Source organism: Cnephaeus nilssonii (genome assembly GCF_951640355.1).
Source record: "Cnephaeus nilssonii genome assembly, chromosome: X".
NCBI classification, from domain to species: domain Eukaryota; kingdom Metazoa; phylum Chordata; class Mammalia; order Chiroptera; family Vespertilionidae; genus Cnephaeus; species Cnephaeus nilssonii.
In genome coordinates this window covers 32817620-32833071 of record NC_137071.1, presented here as the reverse complement: position 1 = coordinate 32833071, position 15452 = coordinate 32817620, and the positions used below count along the sequence as shown (strand labels likewise).

The window sequence follows — 15452 nt, the reverse complement described above, 5'->3', positions numbered from 1 at the left end:
ATCAGGAAGGCAGGCAGGCAAGCATTTGGGAGCCAGCAGTCCTGGATTGTGAGAGGGATGTCCGACTGCCCGTTTAGGGAACATCCCTCGAGGGGTCCCAGATTGGAGAGGGTACAGGCTGGGCTGAGGGACAACCCCCCTCCATGCACGAATTTCGTGCACCAGGCCTCTAGTCATTTTATAATCAAACAGCATTATAAATGGCATAGTTTGATTCTATTCTAACTGAAGAGAAAAAAAAAGCATATTAATATAGAATTTTGATAGTACCCAAGTGATTTTAGTGAAATGCTTCTTGTATAAAGTATAATGCTTAGTTTCCCATAACAGAATTGAAAATTAAAGTCCAAATCACAAAAACTGCTTTAAATAAAGATGCTTTTCTTTAATAGAAATAGTTAAAAAATAGTTGTTTTAAAACTGAAATAAATACATAGAGCCTGCCAAGATGTAGAATCTTGGATTTATAAAGGACCTTATTTTTCAGATGAGGGAACCAAAGCTCAAAAAGATATTGGCAGAGCCAGAATAAAACAGCAGATCTCTGGCCTTCCAGGCCAGTACTGTACTCTTTCTACTACAAAATGATATTTTAACTCTAGTCTTACCAAATTCCTATAAGAACATAATTACACGTTGAAATCATCAAATAATTTTGACCAAATCAAAACCATTAAAACTACCTGGAAGAACTTTCACTTTGCCATTCAATGACAGGATCCTCTACAGAAGCATCACTTGTGCCAACTGTTTCATCCTCCTGAAACAAAGAGTCAGCAATTGAGATATATGATTTTTACATAGCATATGGTTAATTAGCACACACTATTTGTTTTATAACAATTTCTGTATCCCCCAAAATGTTCTAGTTAAAATGTACATAACCAAAGTAGAGGGAATAGATAACCCATGTGTACACAATCTCCAGTTTAGATAATAACTCACTGCCTATCTTGTTTTATCTATATCCTCAACAACTGCCTCATAACCCAGAAATTATTTTAAACTGAATCTGGACCAAAAAAAAACATTTTAACTATAAATATTTATTAAGCTAGGGATTCTTTGCCTTAACTGGTTTTCCTCAGTGGATAGAGCGTCGGCCTGTGGACTGAAAGGTCCCTGGTTCTATTCTGGTCAAGTGAATGTACCTTGGTTGTGGGCACATCCCCAGTGGGAGGTGTGCAGGAGGCAGCTGATTGATGTTTCTCTCTCATCGATGTATCTAGCTCTCTGTCCCTCTCCCTTCCTCTCTGTAAAAAATCAATAAAATATATTTTTTAAAAAAGATAGGGATTCTTTTTAAAAACACAAGCACAATACTATTATAGCATTAAAAAGTAACATCAATTACTTTATACATGGTCATCTTTTCAGATCACGATTTTCATGGGTAGGAACGAGAGGGACATAATTGATAAGAGTGAAAAAGTTATAAGTAGTGAGAGAAGAATGAGGTACCATACATTGCCAATGCATAATTAAACCTTCATTATTTCCTTAATAACTACAGTAAAGAGCATAAAAAGGAAAGGACTGGAGAAGAGAACAATATGAAGACAAGAATTACTATACTCTTTATTCCATGAGTAAGGTAGGTTTGAGAAAATCATCACTCACTAATGTTCATAATCAGTGAAGTCAACAATAAGAGAATATGTGTACATTCAGCTGATTATAGAGTCAACCAGTTCGGGGACTGTATAACTAGTATTCACTGTTTATATTCCACTTCTTTCCATTTCTAGGCAGATTTCGTGTCACGAAATTTTTCTCATTTTCCCAAAGCCAAACTTTTGCTTGCATGTTTGATACCCTCAACCAAGACAGTATCTTAGGTACAAGTCAGAAGAGATAGCTAAAAGAATTTAATATAATCTTCAAATTTGCTATTAAATGCCTTATTAATTCTCTTATAAGAAAATCATTAAAATAATTTTGTGTTAAAGAAGTGACCCTTCAAAGTAAATCCAAAGTGATGATACTAACTAGAAAACAAAAAATTACATTGAGTAAGTAATATCAGATATCTAACCTCTGAGGAGCTGTCTGAATCTTCCTGTACACCTGAACTTTGACACACTGCTTGCGAATTATGCTCAATGTTGGACCGTGTTTGGTAAGTATGCTGACGCTTACGTTGTGTCCTTCGTAGAGACCTTCCACAACTAGGCTGGTAGTCATTCTGTAAAACAGAAGTAAAACACACTTTTTGAAAATGAAAGTCTCAGTGAACATACATTAACAGACATATAAAACACAAATAAATTGGGTGGGGTGGTGTGAGAATAAAGATAAGAGATAGAAATAAATCCCCTAAAAGAAAATCTAAGACCTAACTATATATATAATCCACCTTCCATTAATATTAATTGCTTTCCTATTTTGAAAACTTTGTGAACAAACTAAAAACAGTGCTTAAAGTCTGGGCTGCAAAAATTTACCCAATCAGAATTTACATATCATTATATTATTCACAATTTATTACAGGATGACACAAGGTATCTATGTCATAGCTATCCTATCTAATAAAAGAGAAACATGCAAATTGACCATCACTCCGCTATGCCCACCAGCCAATAAGAGCAAGTATGCAAATTCACCCAACTAAGATGGCGGCGGCCACGGAGCTGGAGCAAGCAGGAGGCTTGGGTTGCCCCCCGGCGATGGAGGAAGCCAAGCTTCCCACCCGCCCTGGCTGGCCCTGGACTCCGCTCAAGGCTACAAAGTTTCAATTATAGAAGATAAATAAATTCCAAAAAATATGGCAGCAGCTGTGGAGCTAGAGTGAGCAGGAGGCTTGAGTTGCCCATGGTGATGGAGGAAGCCAAGCTTCCCACCTGCTCTGGCCAGCCCTGGCCTCTGCTCAAGGCTACAAAGTTTCAATTATAGAAGATAAATAAATCCCAACAAATATGGCAGCAGCCACAGAGCTGGAGCGAGCAGGAGGCTTGAGTTGCCCCCGGCGATGGAGGAAGCCAAGCTTCCCACCTGCCTTGGCCGGCCCTGGCCTCTGCTCAAGGCTACAAAATTTCAATTATAGAAGATAAATAAATCCTAACAAAGATGGCGGCGGACACAGAGCTGGAGTGAGCAGGAGGCTTGGGTTCCCCCTGGCAATGGAGGAAGCCAAGCTTCCTGCCCGTCCTAGTCTGCCTTGGCCTCCACTCAAGGAGGGGTTGGGAACTTGGGTAGTCTGGGGCAACCCAGGCTACCAGCCAGCCCTGGCCTCCACTTGGGTCTCTGGGGGGCATGGCCGGCCTGCAAACCACCACAGGCCCCTTGCCCCAAGGGAATCCCCACCCTGATCAGGGACAGCCTTCAGGACAAACCAGCTGGCCCCCACCCATGCACCAGGCCTCTATCCTATCTAATAAAAGAGTAATATGCAAATTGACTATCACTCCAACACACAAGATGGCTGCCCCATGTGGTCAAAGATGGCTGCCTCCATGTGGACACAAGATGGCCACCACAAGATGGCCAGCAGGGGAGGGCAGTTGGGAGGGACCAGGCTTGCAAGGGATGGAAGTTGGGGGCGATCAAGCCTGCAGGGGAGGGCAGTTAGGGGTGATCAGGCTGGCAGAGGAGGGAAATTGGGGGTGACCAGGTATGCAGGGAAGGGCAGTTGGGGGGGACCAGGCCTGCAGGAGAGGGAAGATAGGAGTGACCAGGCCGGCACAGGAGGGAAGTTGGAGGTGACTGGGCCTGCAGGGAAGAGCAGCTAGGGGGGAACGGGACCCAGGCCTGTAGGAGAGAGCAGTTGGGGGGGATCAGGCCTGCAGGGGAGGGCAGTTAGGGGCAATTTGGCTGGCAGGGGAGTGCAGTTAGGGGCAATCTGGCTGGCAGGGGAGCAGTTAGGCATAAATCAGGCTGGCAGGGGAGTGGTTAGCAGGTGATCAGGCTGGCAGGCAGAAGCGGTTAGGGGGAATCAGGAAGGCAAGCAGGCGAGCAGTTGGGAGCCAGCAGTCCTGGATTGTGAGAGGGGTCCCAGATTGGAGAGGGTGCGGGCTGCTTTAGCTCTATAAAAACTACATTTAGTAAACAGTTGAAAATAAAGAATTAATTTTTAACAGCCAAAATGTAAAGTGAAAACTATTTTATTCTAACCTTTACAAATATAAAATACTAGAGGCCCATTGCATGAATATTAGTGCAATAGGCCTTCCATCCCCTGGCTGCCAGCACCGGTTTTCCTCTGGCACCCAGGACCCAGGCCTTCGCTCCAGCCATAGCGGAGAAGCCAAGCCTCATGGCTTCTCCGCTCCGGCTGCAGCAGAGAAGCCAAGCCTCTTCAGTCTTCAGTCGTCTTCAGTCTTCAGTCTTTGCTCGGGCCGGAGCCTTCAGTCTTCACTCCATGCCTGCATATGCAAATTAACCCACCATCATTGTTGGGTTAATCTGCATACACACTCCTGATTTGTGGTTGTCTTGGAGGTACGGTCAATTTGCATATTTCCCTTTTATTAGTTTAGATTACTGATATACCATGTCAAAGCTACAACCCTACTGTCATCAGGAGTAAATAAGTTTAAAAGTCTTATCAGTATAAAAGGGCCAGTTTCTTACATTTAAGTATTTCTCATTTTCTATAAATAAAAATGTTTTTTAGTCCCAACTACACTATCTATTAGTATCAGACAAGTCTGATGTTTGACAAATCAGCTTAGTAAGAGAAAAGAATATAAATCATAGATATGAGTCCTTCCAAATCTCTAAGAAAATAATCTTATCAGAGAACATCAAATAAGCTAACAAAATCTCAACATAAATGAAATTGTGCAGCAAAATGATCTAAGACTATTTAGAGATATTCTTTTAAAAAATGTTTTTATTGATTTTAGATTGAGAGATGAAGGGAGAGGGAGAGAGAAACATCAATTGGCTACCTCCTGCATGTCCCCTATTGGAGATAGAGCCCCAACCAGGAATCAAACCAGTGACCTACAGGTGCATGGGATGATGCTCAACCAACTGAGCCAGAGCTAGAGATAACCTTATAATAGTTACCTAAAACCGTGTTTATCAATACAGAAAAAATAACATATTTAAAATTCACTGTCCATTGTATAGATTTTTTAAATAAAATTAGAATCATCCTAGACTTCCAGAAGCTACAATACTCTTTAGGAGTTATGGTTACATCCAGGAAGAAAACTGTTCTTCCTTATGTCACTAGTTCGTTCGCCTCAGAGTTCTAGTAAGGAGCTTACCATATACCTAATAGAGTTCAGGAATCCTATTCCCTGTTTTGAAGTTTTTACTGAGAATATGAATTTTCCCAGTGTATAGATCATATTTTACTACTGTGTGATTAGGTAGCCCAAGAGTATGCGTAGGGCAGGAGTTAGCAAACTTTTCTGTAAAGGCCCTGTGTGTAAATAGTTTTGGCTTTGCAGGTCATATGATTTCTGTTGCAACTACTCGAATTTGTATAGTGTGAAAACAGCTATAGACAATACACAGTATAAAAGAATAAGTGTGGCTGGGTTCCAATAAAACTTTAACAAGAATAGGCAGTAGAGCAGATTTAGCCCATGGACTAAATACCATATAAAAATGGTATTTTAGTACAAATAGCCTATACCTACAATGATTATATATCCTAGATTTTGGGGCATAGTATTGACTTTGTATAACTTTATCCTTATTAATAACCATATATCTCAATTTGGGGTTCAAAAATTAGGTTCCCTATATACAGACACCAAAACAGTCCCTTAATACATAACTGCATCTTTCAAAAACCTGGTATCTGCAAATATTGGCAAATAGTGTGTCCCAAAGTATTGTCAAACTAAACTCACACTTTGGGTAGCATAAGATGGTTTTTTCTTCTTTTCAACTGTATAGAGACTGATTTCTATGTCACCTTTCGCAGTTCTACATTCTTCCTGAACCCTGATTAAAAAAAAATATCAAAGGTCAAAGTAACAGAAAATCATCAAAAAGTAAACCGATGGTTTAAAAGTCAGATAAAAATACTTCAACATGTTAATTTTGCCATTTTAACCATTTTTTACATGTACAATTCAGTGGTATTAACAAAATTTACAATGTTCTGTAATCATCACCACTATTTCCAAATCTTTTTCATCACTCCAAATCTAAACTTTGTAACCATTAAGCAATAACTCTCTACTTTTCCTTTCAAATGCCTGTTAAACTCTAATGTACTTTATGTATATACGAATTTGCCTATTCTAGGTATTTCATATAAGTTGAATAATATGATATTTGTTCTCTTATGTCTGGCTTATTTCACTTAGCTTAATGTCTTCAATGTTATAGCAGGATATCAGAACTCCATTCCTTTTTTATGGCTGAGTAATATTCCACTGTGTGTATGTATGATACTTTGCTTATCCATTCATCTGTTAATAGACAGTTGAGTTATTTCTACCATTCAGTTATTGGGAATAAATGCTGCTAAGAACACTGGCATATGGTATCTATTTCAGGCCCTGCTTTCAATTCTTATTTTAACATTTTGAGCAAAGAATATTTCAAACTGCTCTATTGCCAGAGGGTGGCATTCAGTTCATAAATTAGCTATGTCTCCTTTTTTTCTTATTACTACTGAAGAAAGAAAAGGCAGTATCAATTTAATTTTCCCACTTGTTGGCTGAGCTGCTGAAAGGCTTGATTAGGGAGCTAACATGATTAAAATAAATTTTATGTGTTCTTTATCACTGTCCTTTCTCTTTTATAAATCTATTTCCAGTTATTGTGGATTATTTGAAGTTGATATTATAGCAAATGTTAGGGTTCACATAAAGCAGGGGTAGGGAACGTCTGGCCCCCGAAATCATTTGGTCTGGCTCTGCCAAGGCATTTGGGGTGAGTTAACTAAATGTTCGACCAAATATAGTAGACTAATTTTTAAGTGGATAATTTTGTATGGTCCTTAAATGATGTTATAAATATCCAAATGACTGTTGGCAGAAAAAGGGTTCCCCATCCCTGACATAAAGGATAGAGATACTTTTTTGAAAAATTTTTATGCAGCCCAGCCAGTATGGCTCAGAGGTTGAGCCACCAGGAGGTCATGGTTTGATTCCCAGTCAGGGCACATGCCCTTGTTGCAGGTTCAATCCCCAGTAGGGGGCATGCAGGAGGCAGCCAATCCATGATTCTCATCATTGATGTTTCTCTCTTCCTCACCCTTACTCTCTGAAATCAATAAAAATATATTTTAAAAAATTTGTTTTGCAAATCGGTAAAGCCACTGCAGAAAACAGTTTGAAGTTTCCTCAAATAAATATATAAATAAATAAATAAATGCAACTGCCTTTGACCCAGGGTTCCTACTTCTAGGAATATACCCTAAGAAGCCTGAAACACCAATCAGAAAGAATATATGCACCCCTATGTTCATAGCAGCCTTATTTACAATAGCTAAGATTTGGAAACAGCCCAAGTGCCCATCAGTAGATGAGTGGATAAAAAAGCTGTGGTACATTTACACAATGGAATGTTACTCAGCTGTAAAAAAGAACGAAATCTTACCTTTGGCGACAATATGGATAGACCTGGAAAGTATTATGCTAAGTGAAATAAGTCAGTCAGAGAAAGACAAGTACCATAGGATTTCACTTGCATGTGGAATTCTAATGAATATAAAGAATAGAGATTCTAAGTTTAAAATGTATTCTAACAAAATCCTTTCATACTCCAAGTAAGTTCACTTAAATAACATTTAAATACACCCTAAGCACTGGAATCTACTATATATCTATATTGCACTCCCAAACTGCTCCAGTTGATAGCCTTCTAAGAACCACTGTTGAAGTTTAGATTCATATATCACTGACATACTAGGTGTACCGGTTAGTAATGCGGATTTTGTAATCAAAGAAAACACGATAATTTCAAGAGAAACATCAAAAGTGCTTTATTCAAAGTAATGTCCATCACTAGCTACACATTTCCCCCATCTTTCAGGTAATTTGTGGATACCATCCCAATAGAATTTTTCTTGTTTTGAGGCAAACCATTCAGAGACCCAATTTTCCACTTCTTCCTACGTTTTGAAGTGCTGCTCAGAAAGTGTGTGTGCCATCGATCGGAACAAGTGGTAATCTGAAGGAGCAAGGTCTGGTGAATACGGCGGGTGGGTTAATACTTCCCAGGCAAGATCTTTTAATGTGTCTCTAACTGGTTTTGAAGTGTGTGATGGTGCATCATCATGAAGCAAAATTACTTTGCTTTGTCTTCTGGCCCATTCTGGTCGTTTTAGGATCAAAGTGTGGTTCAAATTGATTATTTGTTGTCTGTAGCAATCAGTATTAACAGTTTCACCTGGTTTTAGAAGCTCATAATACACTACACCTTCCTGATCCCACCAAACGCAGAGCATTGTCTTCTTTCCAAAGCGATTTGGCCTTGCAGTTGATGTTGATGGGATTCTCAAAATAAATCCACTTTTCATCGCCAGTCACAAATTTGATGCAAAAAAGACTTTCTTTCGTGCTGATGAAGCAACATTTTACTGATGACTTTTTGGTATTCCATTTGTCTTTCATTCAGTTGATGTGGCACCCATTTCCCTTCCCTTAAAATCTTTCCCATTGCTTGTAAACGATCGGAAATTGTTTGCTGAGCAATTTAATCTTTCTGCAAGTTGTTTTTGAGTTTGACATGCATCTTCATCCAATAATGCTTGTAATTGTTGGTCTTCAAACTTTTTCGGTTGACCTGGACGTTCTTTGTCTTTCACATCGAAATCATCACTTTTAAAGCATTTAAATCAGTGTTCACGAGTATCTTGAGATGGAGCATGTTCACCATAAGCTTCTCGAAGCTTTCAGCAGCACTTTTCTTCAAAATAAAGTAATGAATTAAAACTTCCCGCAAATGCTCTTTTTTGGCACAAAATTCAACATTTTTAAGCATAAAAATATCTATGATGTTAACACCTTCAACAAATTTGACATGAAGTTTTGAAGCTTGCTGTCAATACAACAAAACAGCATACATATCAAATCACATATATATCAACATATGGGTAAACTCCATCTATTGAAAAAAATCCGCATTATTAACCACTACACCTAGTATTTATCCACATAGCCTCATGTTTTTACTTTATATTATCTGTATTCTTATCTTCTAATCTATACTACAAACATATGGAAGACAAAGATCTTAATTTTCATTTTTCAATATTTAACACAAAGCTAAGAAAATTGAAGATAATCATTAAATTGTTATGAAATGAACTAACTGAAATGAAGTGAAAAAACTAATGCACAACTTAGTGGATTTAAAAAATACTTTAGTTATTAGACTAACAGAACATTTTTATTTACTTACAAAAAACAAATCTTTCAATTTTCTTACGAATGTTACCTTATTGACTCACCTACTAACCCCATGATTTAGTTCATTTACCACCACTCTTCTGCTCCATGCCATGAGATCTCGTTCAGTGGCCATTTGGCTACGAAGAGCATTATTATGCATTTGTCGGACACCTTCAATTTGACCATTACGTCGGAGCCCAATATTTGGAGAAGATATGTCCATATTTGGACTTCTCAGAGCTAAAACAAAAACAAAGAAAGATACCCCTTTCTGAGCAAAGGCACCAAACTTTTCCAGATCAGAGTTCTAAATGAAATAGGAAATTCAAAGTAATAGTATTGGACAACATTAATATCCCTTCGTTCTACATTTTCTATACATCCCCTTGATGGCTTTTATTAGTATTATGAACAAAGCCGGCACTAAATAAATGTTTAAAGTTTCCATAGCCCTTTCAATTTTTTTTCAAAACACTTTTATATCTCTCATCTACTAACTGCTCAGTAAATACAAAAAAAAGTATATTTATAGCATTACTCAGTAGATTCACAAATGTCTATTAGTACTAGCTCAGAAAGCAGCTTTTTAAATTTAAATTCTATCTTTATTTAGACCATGAAGAGGACTCTGAATAAAGCTTCAACAAGGCTTTCAAAATTAGTAAGAGAAAAAGTATAAATTGGAAAAGAATTTAATATTCAAAATTTCATTTTCAAAATTGATAAGCAATAAAAAAGAAAAAAGTACTAAAAATTATATTTTTCTTCTTAATCCTCTAGAAAGGTCCCTATTAATTTATTTTTGTTGTATTTACAAATAAACCAAAAAATGGAAACTGAAAGTCAACTTAAAATAAGCACCAGAGAACACTCGAAACAAAGGAACATTGCAAATAAAACTAGACAGGATCCCTTTGACTAATGGCATTTAAAATCTGTTCAAAGAAACCGAATACACTTTCCCTCTTATTATCAGTTTCAGTTACCCAGGGTTAACTGAGGCCTGAAAATACTAAATAGAAAATTCCAGAAATAAATAACTCATAAGTTTTGAATTGCACTCCATTCTGCATAGTGTGGTGAAATCTTGAACTGTCCCACTCTGTCCCTATGGGAGAGGAATCATCACTTTGTCCAAAGTATCCATACTGTATATGCTCCCTACCTGTCACTTAGTTCTCAGTTATGAGGGAGCTTAGTTATCAGAGAGAGATCAGTTATCAGAGAGAGAGAGAGAGAGAGAGAGAGATCACAATCATGTTACTTTTATTATGCTATATTGTTATAATTATTCTATTATTAGCTATTGTTATTAATATCTTACTGTGCCTAATTTATGAATTAAAATTTATCATAGGTAGTACATGTAGGGTTTGGTACTATCTGCAGTTTCAGGCATCCACTGGGGATCTTGAAACCTATCCTATGCAGATAAGGAGGGGGAGGGAAATGAGGTCACATACCCAGGTAGCAGGTTTGATACCTGGTTGGGGTGTATACAGGAGGCAACCAATCAATGTTTGTCACTCATCTCTCTCTCTCTCTCTCTCTCTCTCTCTCTCTCTCTCTCTCAAAAGATCAATAATAAAAGCACATTTTAAAAAATTAAAAATAAGTACCTGGTACAAAAAAATAAAAAAACACGAACCCCCCCCCCCAAATGTTGTTTTTATTTATAAACCTAAAATGTTTGTTTCTCACATGCAATTACTGTATATAAGTAAAATAATTAAAACACATTTATCATACCTTTTACACACACACACACACACACACACACACACACACACACACACATACTTACCACCATTAGCAGAATATGATCTATTAACTGGAAAATGTGGAACATCTCCTTCGTTAATTAGTCGCAGATCTTGTTCTCTCTGTAGCTCCCTGATTATTCCATCAAGAATGCTCTCATCTTGGTCATTGGTTTGTTGCCCAATTACCTGTTCTACCACCTCACCATCACCTTAAAGACCAAAGATAAAAGTCTAATAAGTTACTTATGTTTTAGTATACCCTAAAGAGAGTAAAAAAAAACACACCTTAATATATAAATTTCTAGATTTAAAAAAAGGATGACAATGAAAACAAAGCATATATCAAACAAAATACTTTTAAAAGAACTTAAAAAAACTTTTGGCATGTCAGTTTGACTTAACCAATATCCCAAAATTAGACATTATGAGGGCTTTCTTATCTTAAAAAATAATTATTAAATTTATTAATTTAAAGATGAATTCTTTCTTGTTTGCCCTAAAAGTTGGAAGTAGAAGTTTGAGTAAGGATTTAACAAGTTAAAACACAGATAACGAAAATGTTTTGCATCTTACTTTCATGAGAATTTCCTTTCTGAAAGAAACCAAATGATGCTTGCCATGCCAGTTTCAAATGTTCTTTTTTGATAATATCTCAATATATTGATGATTAGAAAAAATATTCTTACGATACACTGAAATTCAATGATTACTTCTGAATAAAAACTTTATTTCTATGATCTTTTTCTTTCTCAACTACATCTTACACCAGTTTTTCATCTTATCCTCTAGTCAGATTAAATGGTATCTAATAGAGTAGCCAAGTGATCAGGTCTTACAGGAAATCATGTGTGATGAATTACAAATTTTTTTATTCAGATGTTTTAATTTTATCTCCTACTTAATATTCATGCTTTTCCAACCCTTATTTAAAAATTGCATATAATCAAAGTAATCATCAATACATGGTAACACCTTTTCATTGCTTTATAAACTTTTACAAGAAAGATCATAAAAAATGTGCAACATTTCACTCTATAAAGATCAAGTCTAAATTTCCTAGTAAAAAGTCATTTGCAAGTTAATAACTCACTAGGTCATACCTACATATAACAAAGATATGAAAGCATTCAGGTGTGGGGGTGGTGTGGAAGAGGCAGTATACACAAGGGAAATATGCTAACCAGAAGAGCGGCTTTGATAGAGAAAAGTTTATTTCAATGTCTTATTCTACTATCCTCCCATTATGCATCACCACTGTTTCAATATCCTCCAAGATTGTTTATTATTTAAGCACTTACAATCCCCTCTTCCCAACACAATACTTTTTTTTCTTTTCAAACATGAGGATAGGTAAATAGCCACTTCCCAGCTTTTGGTTTTGAAATTTAGTCTTCCTAGGTCCATTAACTATGGACTCTCAAATTAAAATACCAATACTATGAGCAGTGGAATTTCACCTATAATAAAAGCTTGACACATTAAAGTTAGCACAGGCAATCATTATTAGAAGTTAATGATATAAACAACATGATCACATGTATGTTCAGGACATTAAGAAAGCAGGTCATTCTCTGCTTGAGTATATTCTTATTTGCCCTAATCTATTTATCTGAGTCCAGGTGAAATAAGCAATGTAAAACTACTCTGGAGCAAGGTAAAAAGTACTATGCAACTGAAACTTAATAAAGCTAAAATCCTATATAATAAAGAGCTAATATGCAAATAGTTGTCACGCCATCACACAGTAACTGCTCAGACCCTCAACACTGGGGAGAGAGGAATGGCGACCAGCCAGGCACAAATGAGCTTGTGAGAGAGGAATGGGGACCAGCCAGGCACAAATGAGCTCATGAGAGAGGCATAGGGACAGCCACGCTGTGGCCCAGGAGAGGGACAAGCTGCACGCCCCATGCTTCTGGGCGCCAGCGGCTGGGACTGCAGCCCGGGAGAGGGACAAGCCTCCTGCCCTTCAGTCCCAGATGCAAGCAGCTGGGGCTGCAGCCCAGGAGAGGGACAAGCTACCCGCCCCACGGTCCTGGGCGCCAGCGGCTGTGCCTGCACCTGCAGCCCAGGCACCAGCGACTGGGGCTGAGGCCAGGGAGAGGAACAAGCTGCCCACCCCAAGGTCCCGGTCGCCAGTGCCTATGGCTCAGGAGAGGGAAAAGCCACTCTCCCTGCAGTCACAGACGCCAGGGGCTGCGCCTGTGGACCGGGAGAGGGACAAGCCGCTCGCCCCGTGGACCCAGGCACCAGCACCTGTGACCTAGGAGAGGTACAAGCCGCCCGCCCTGCAGTCCAAGGCGCCAACGGCCACAGCTGGGGCTGCAGCCCAGTAGAGGGACAAGCCTCCCACCCCATGGTCCTGGGTTCCAGCAGCTGCGCCTGCGCCTGCGGCCCAGGAGAGGGACAAGCCGCATGCCCCATGGTCCCCACAGTCCTGGGCGCCAGCAGCCTGGGAGAGGGACAAGCCACCCGCCCCGCAGTCCTGGGAGCCAATGGCTGCGCCTGCATCTGCGACCCGGGAGAGGGACAGAGGGACAAGCCGCCTGCCCCGCGGTCCCGGACACCCGCTCCGCGGTCCCGGGTACCAGCGCCTGTGGCTGTGCCCTGGGAAATGGACAAGCCACCCGCCCCACAGTACCAGGCGCCAGCGCCTGCGGCTGCACCCCGGGCAAAGCTGCCCGCCCACGGTCCCCTGCAGCTGCAGCTGGCCCAGGTAAAGCCGGCCCAGGTCCTGGGTGCCTGCAGCCAGCCAGAGGGAGGGAAGCCTGGGTCCTGGATGCCTGCGACCGGCCAGAGGAGGGAATCCTGGGTCCCGGGTGCAGGGCGAGACAGAGGCGGTTGGCGGTGATCAGGCCAGCAGGGGAGCAGTTAGGGGCAATCAGGCCAGTAGGGGAGCAGTTAGAGGCGATCAGGCACGCAGGCAGAGGTGGTTAGGGGTGATCAGGCAGGCAGCAGAGGGGTTAGGGGTGATCAGGCAGGCGAGTGGTTAGGAGCCAGTGGTCCCGGATTGCGAGAGGCAGTTGGACATCCCCTGAGGGGTCCTGGATTGGAGAGAGTACAGGCCGGGCTGAGGGACACCCCCTGTGCATAAATTTCATGCACCGGGCCTCTAGTCCTATCTAATAAAGAGTGAATATGCTAACTGACCCTCACAAAGATGGCGGCGCCCACAGCCACAAGATGGTGGCACCTAGTCCCCTCAGCCCCACTGGGGTGGCAGGTGCGCGGCAAGGCCTCCAGAGTCCCCCAGTCCCCTCAGCCCCCCAAGCCGCCCAGGGTGAGCCCGAGGTGCAGGCAAGTCTCGGATGGCGGCTGCCCAGCCACCCAGGGCCACCCAAGGTTCAGGTAACCAGGGCCAGCTGACGCTTGCGCTATCAGCAGTGGCAGCAACAGAGGTGTGATGGGGACGTCGCCTTTCCCTGATCACCAGATTGCCTCCTGCCCCTGAGGGCTCCCGGACTGTGAGAGGGGTTAGGCCGGGCTGAGGGACTCCCCCTCCAGTGCATGAATTTTCATGCATCAGGCTTCTAGTATATTATAATCTGCCACAGAGTTTCACGGGAGGTATCTATCATAGAGAGAACAGCAGCAAGTATAACATTTTGCAAAATGTTTTAAATTTAATTTTAGAGATAACATACCATTAGCCACATATCCCAGCTGTGGTATAAGTTGTTCGTCTTTACAATTTTCCCGTCCTGGTACCAGCCTTTGGAATTTTGTAGGATGAGGATTTCCATCAACATCCACCAAGAATGGGGGAGGCATGAGGTGAGGAGCTTGCTGGGTTTGTTCATCTAATACATAGTTGTTGGCATCACGGATAAGAGGTCGATAATCCGTGTGGAAGAACATCTGGTCTGGAATCTTTATAACAGATTCTTAGTATTTATGTGTACAGGAAATTTACAGATATAAGCACTTATTTTCACTCCTAGAGCACATGCATTTTTCAAATCAGACAAATTTGCATTCTCTTACTTGTATATTCCTTTATTGCCATATGTTTCCTATAGGTAGAAGTGATTCACCTAGATTGTAATCCCATATTTTCTCCACAAAATCCTGCAATCTGTATTACTTTCTGGGCCTATATCATATTTCTCTTATTAGGATAAGAAGAAGTAAAGCAAAAACACAGTATATAAAATTAGGTATTTTTATTTAAATTGTAAAAAACATATAAACCTTTATGACTATTTTTCTTACTTATTTTTATTCAAATAAGGATGGAGTGCAATATGAACAGTGAGGCAGGTAGATATCAATTTCCTAAAGACACTAAAATGTGATACAAGTATTGAGCTGAACTCAGTGATTCTGAATTATCTTCCAACTCCAAGATTCTAAAATCTATTTCAAATTCATAGCTAATAAAATA

General features: G+C 40.1%; 1 protein-coding gene across 1 annotated transcript in view; it reads right to left on the bottom strand.

The window, feature by feature from the left end:
- BRWD3 (bromodomain and WD repeat domain containing 3) overlaps nucleotides 1–15452 on the bottom strand; it is a 178121-nt gene that overhangs the window by 66055 nt on the left and 96614 nt on the right. Inside the window, exons 17-22 of the mRNA XM_079765731.1 lie at nucleotides 14713–14938; nucleotides 11110–11277; nucleotides 9365–9545; nucleotides 5808–5901; nucleotides 2036–2185; nucleotides 684–760 (exon numbers count right to left, since the gene is read on the bottom strand). Of these exons, the coding sequence (XP_079621857.1) occupies nucleotides 684–760; nucleotides 2036–2185; nucleotides 5808–5901; nucleotides 9365–9545; nucleotides 11110–11277; nucleotides 14713–14938 (896 nt within the window). The remainder of the gene's footprint in view (nucleotides 1–683; nucleotides 761–2035; nucleotides 2186–5807; nucleotides 5902–9364; nucleotides 9546–11109; nucleotides 11278–14712; nucleotides 14939–15452) is intronic.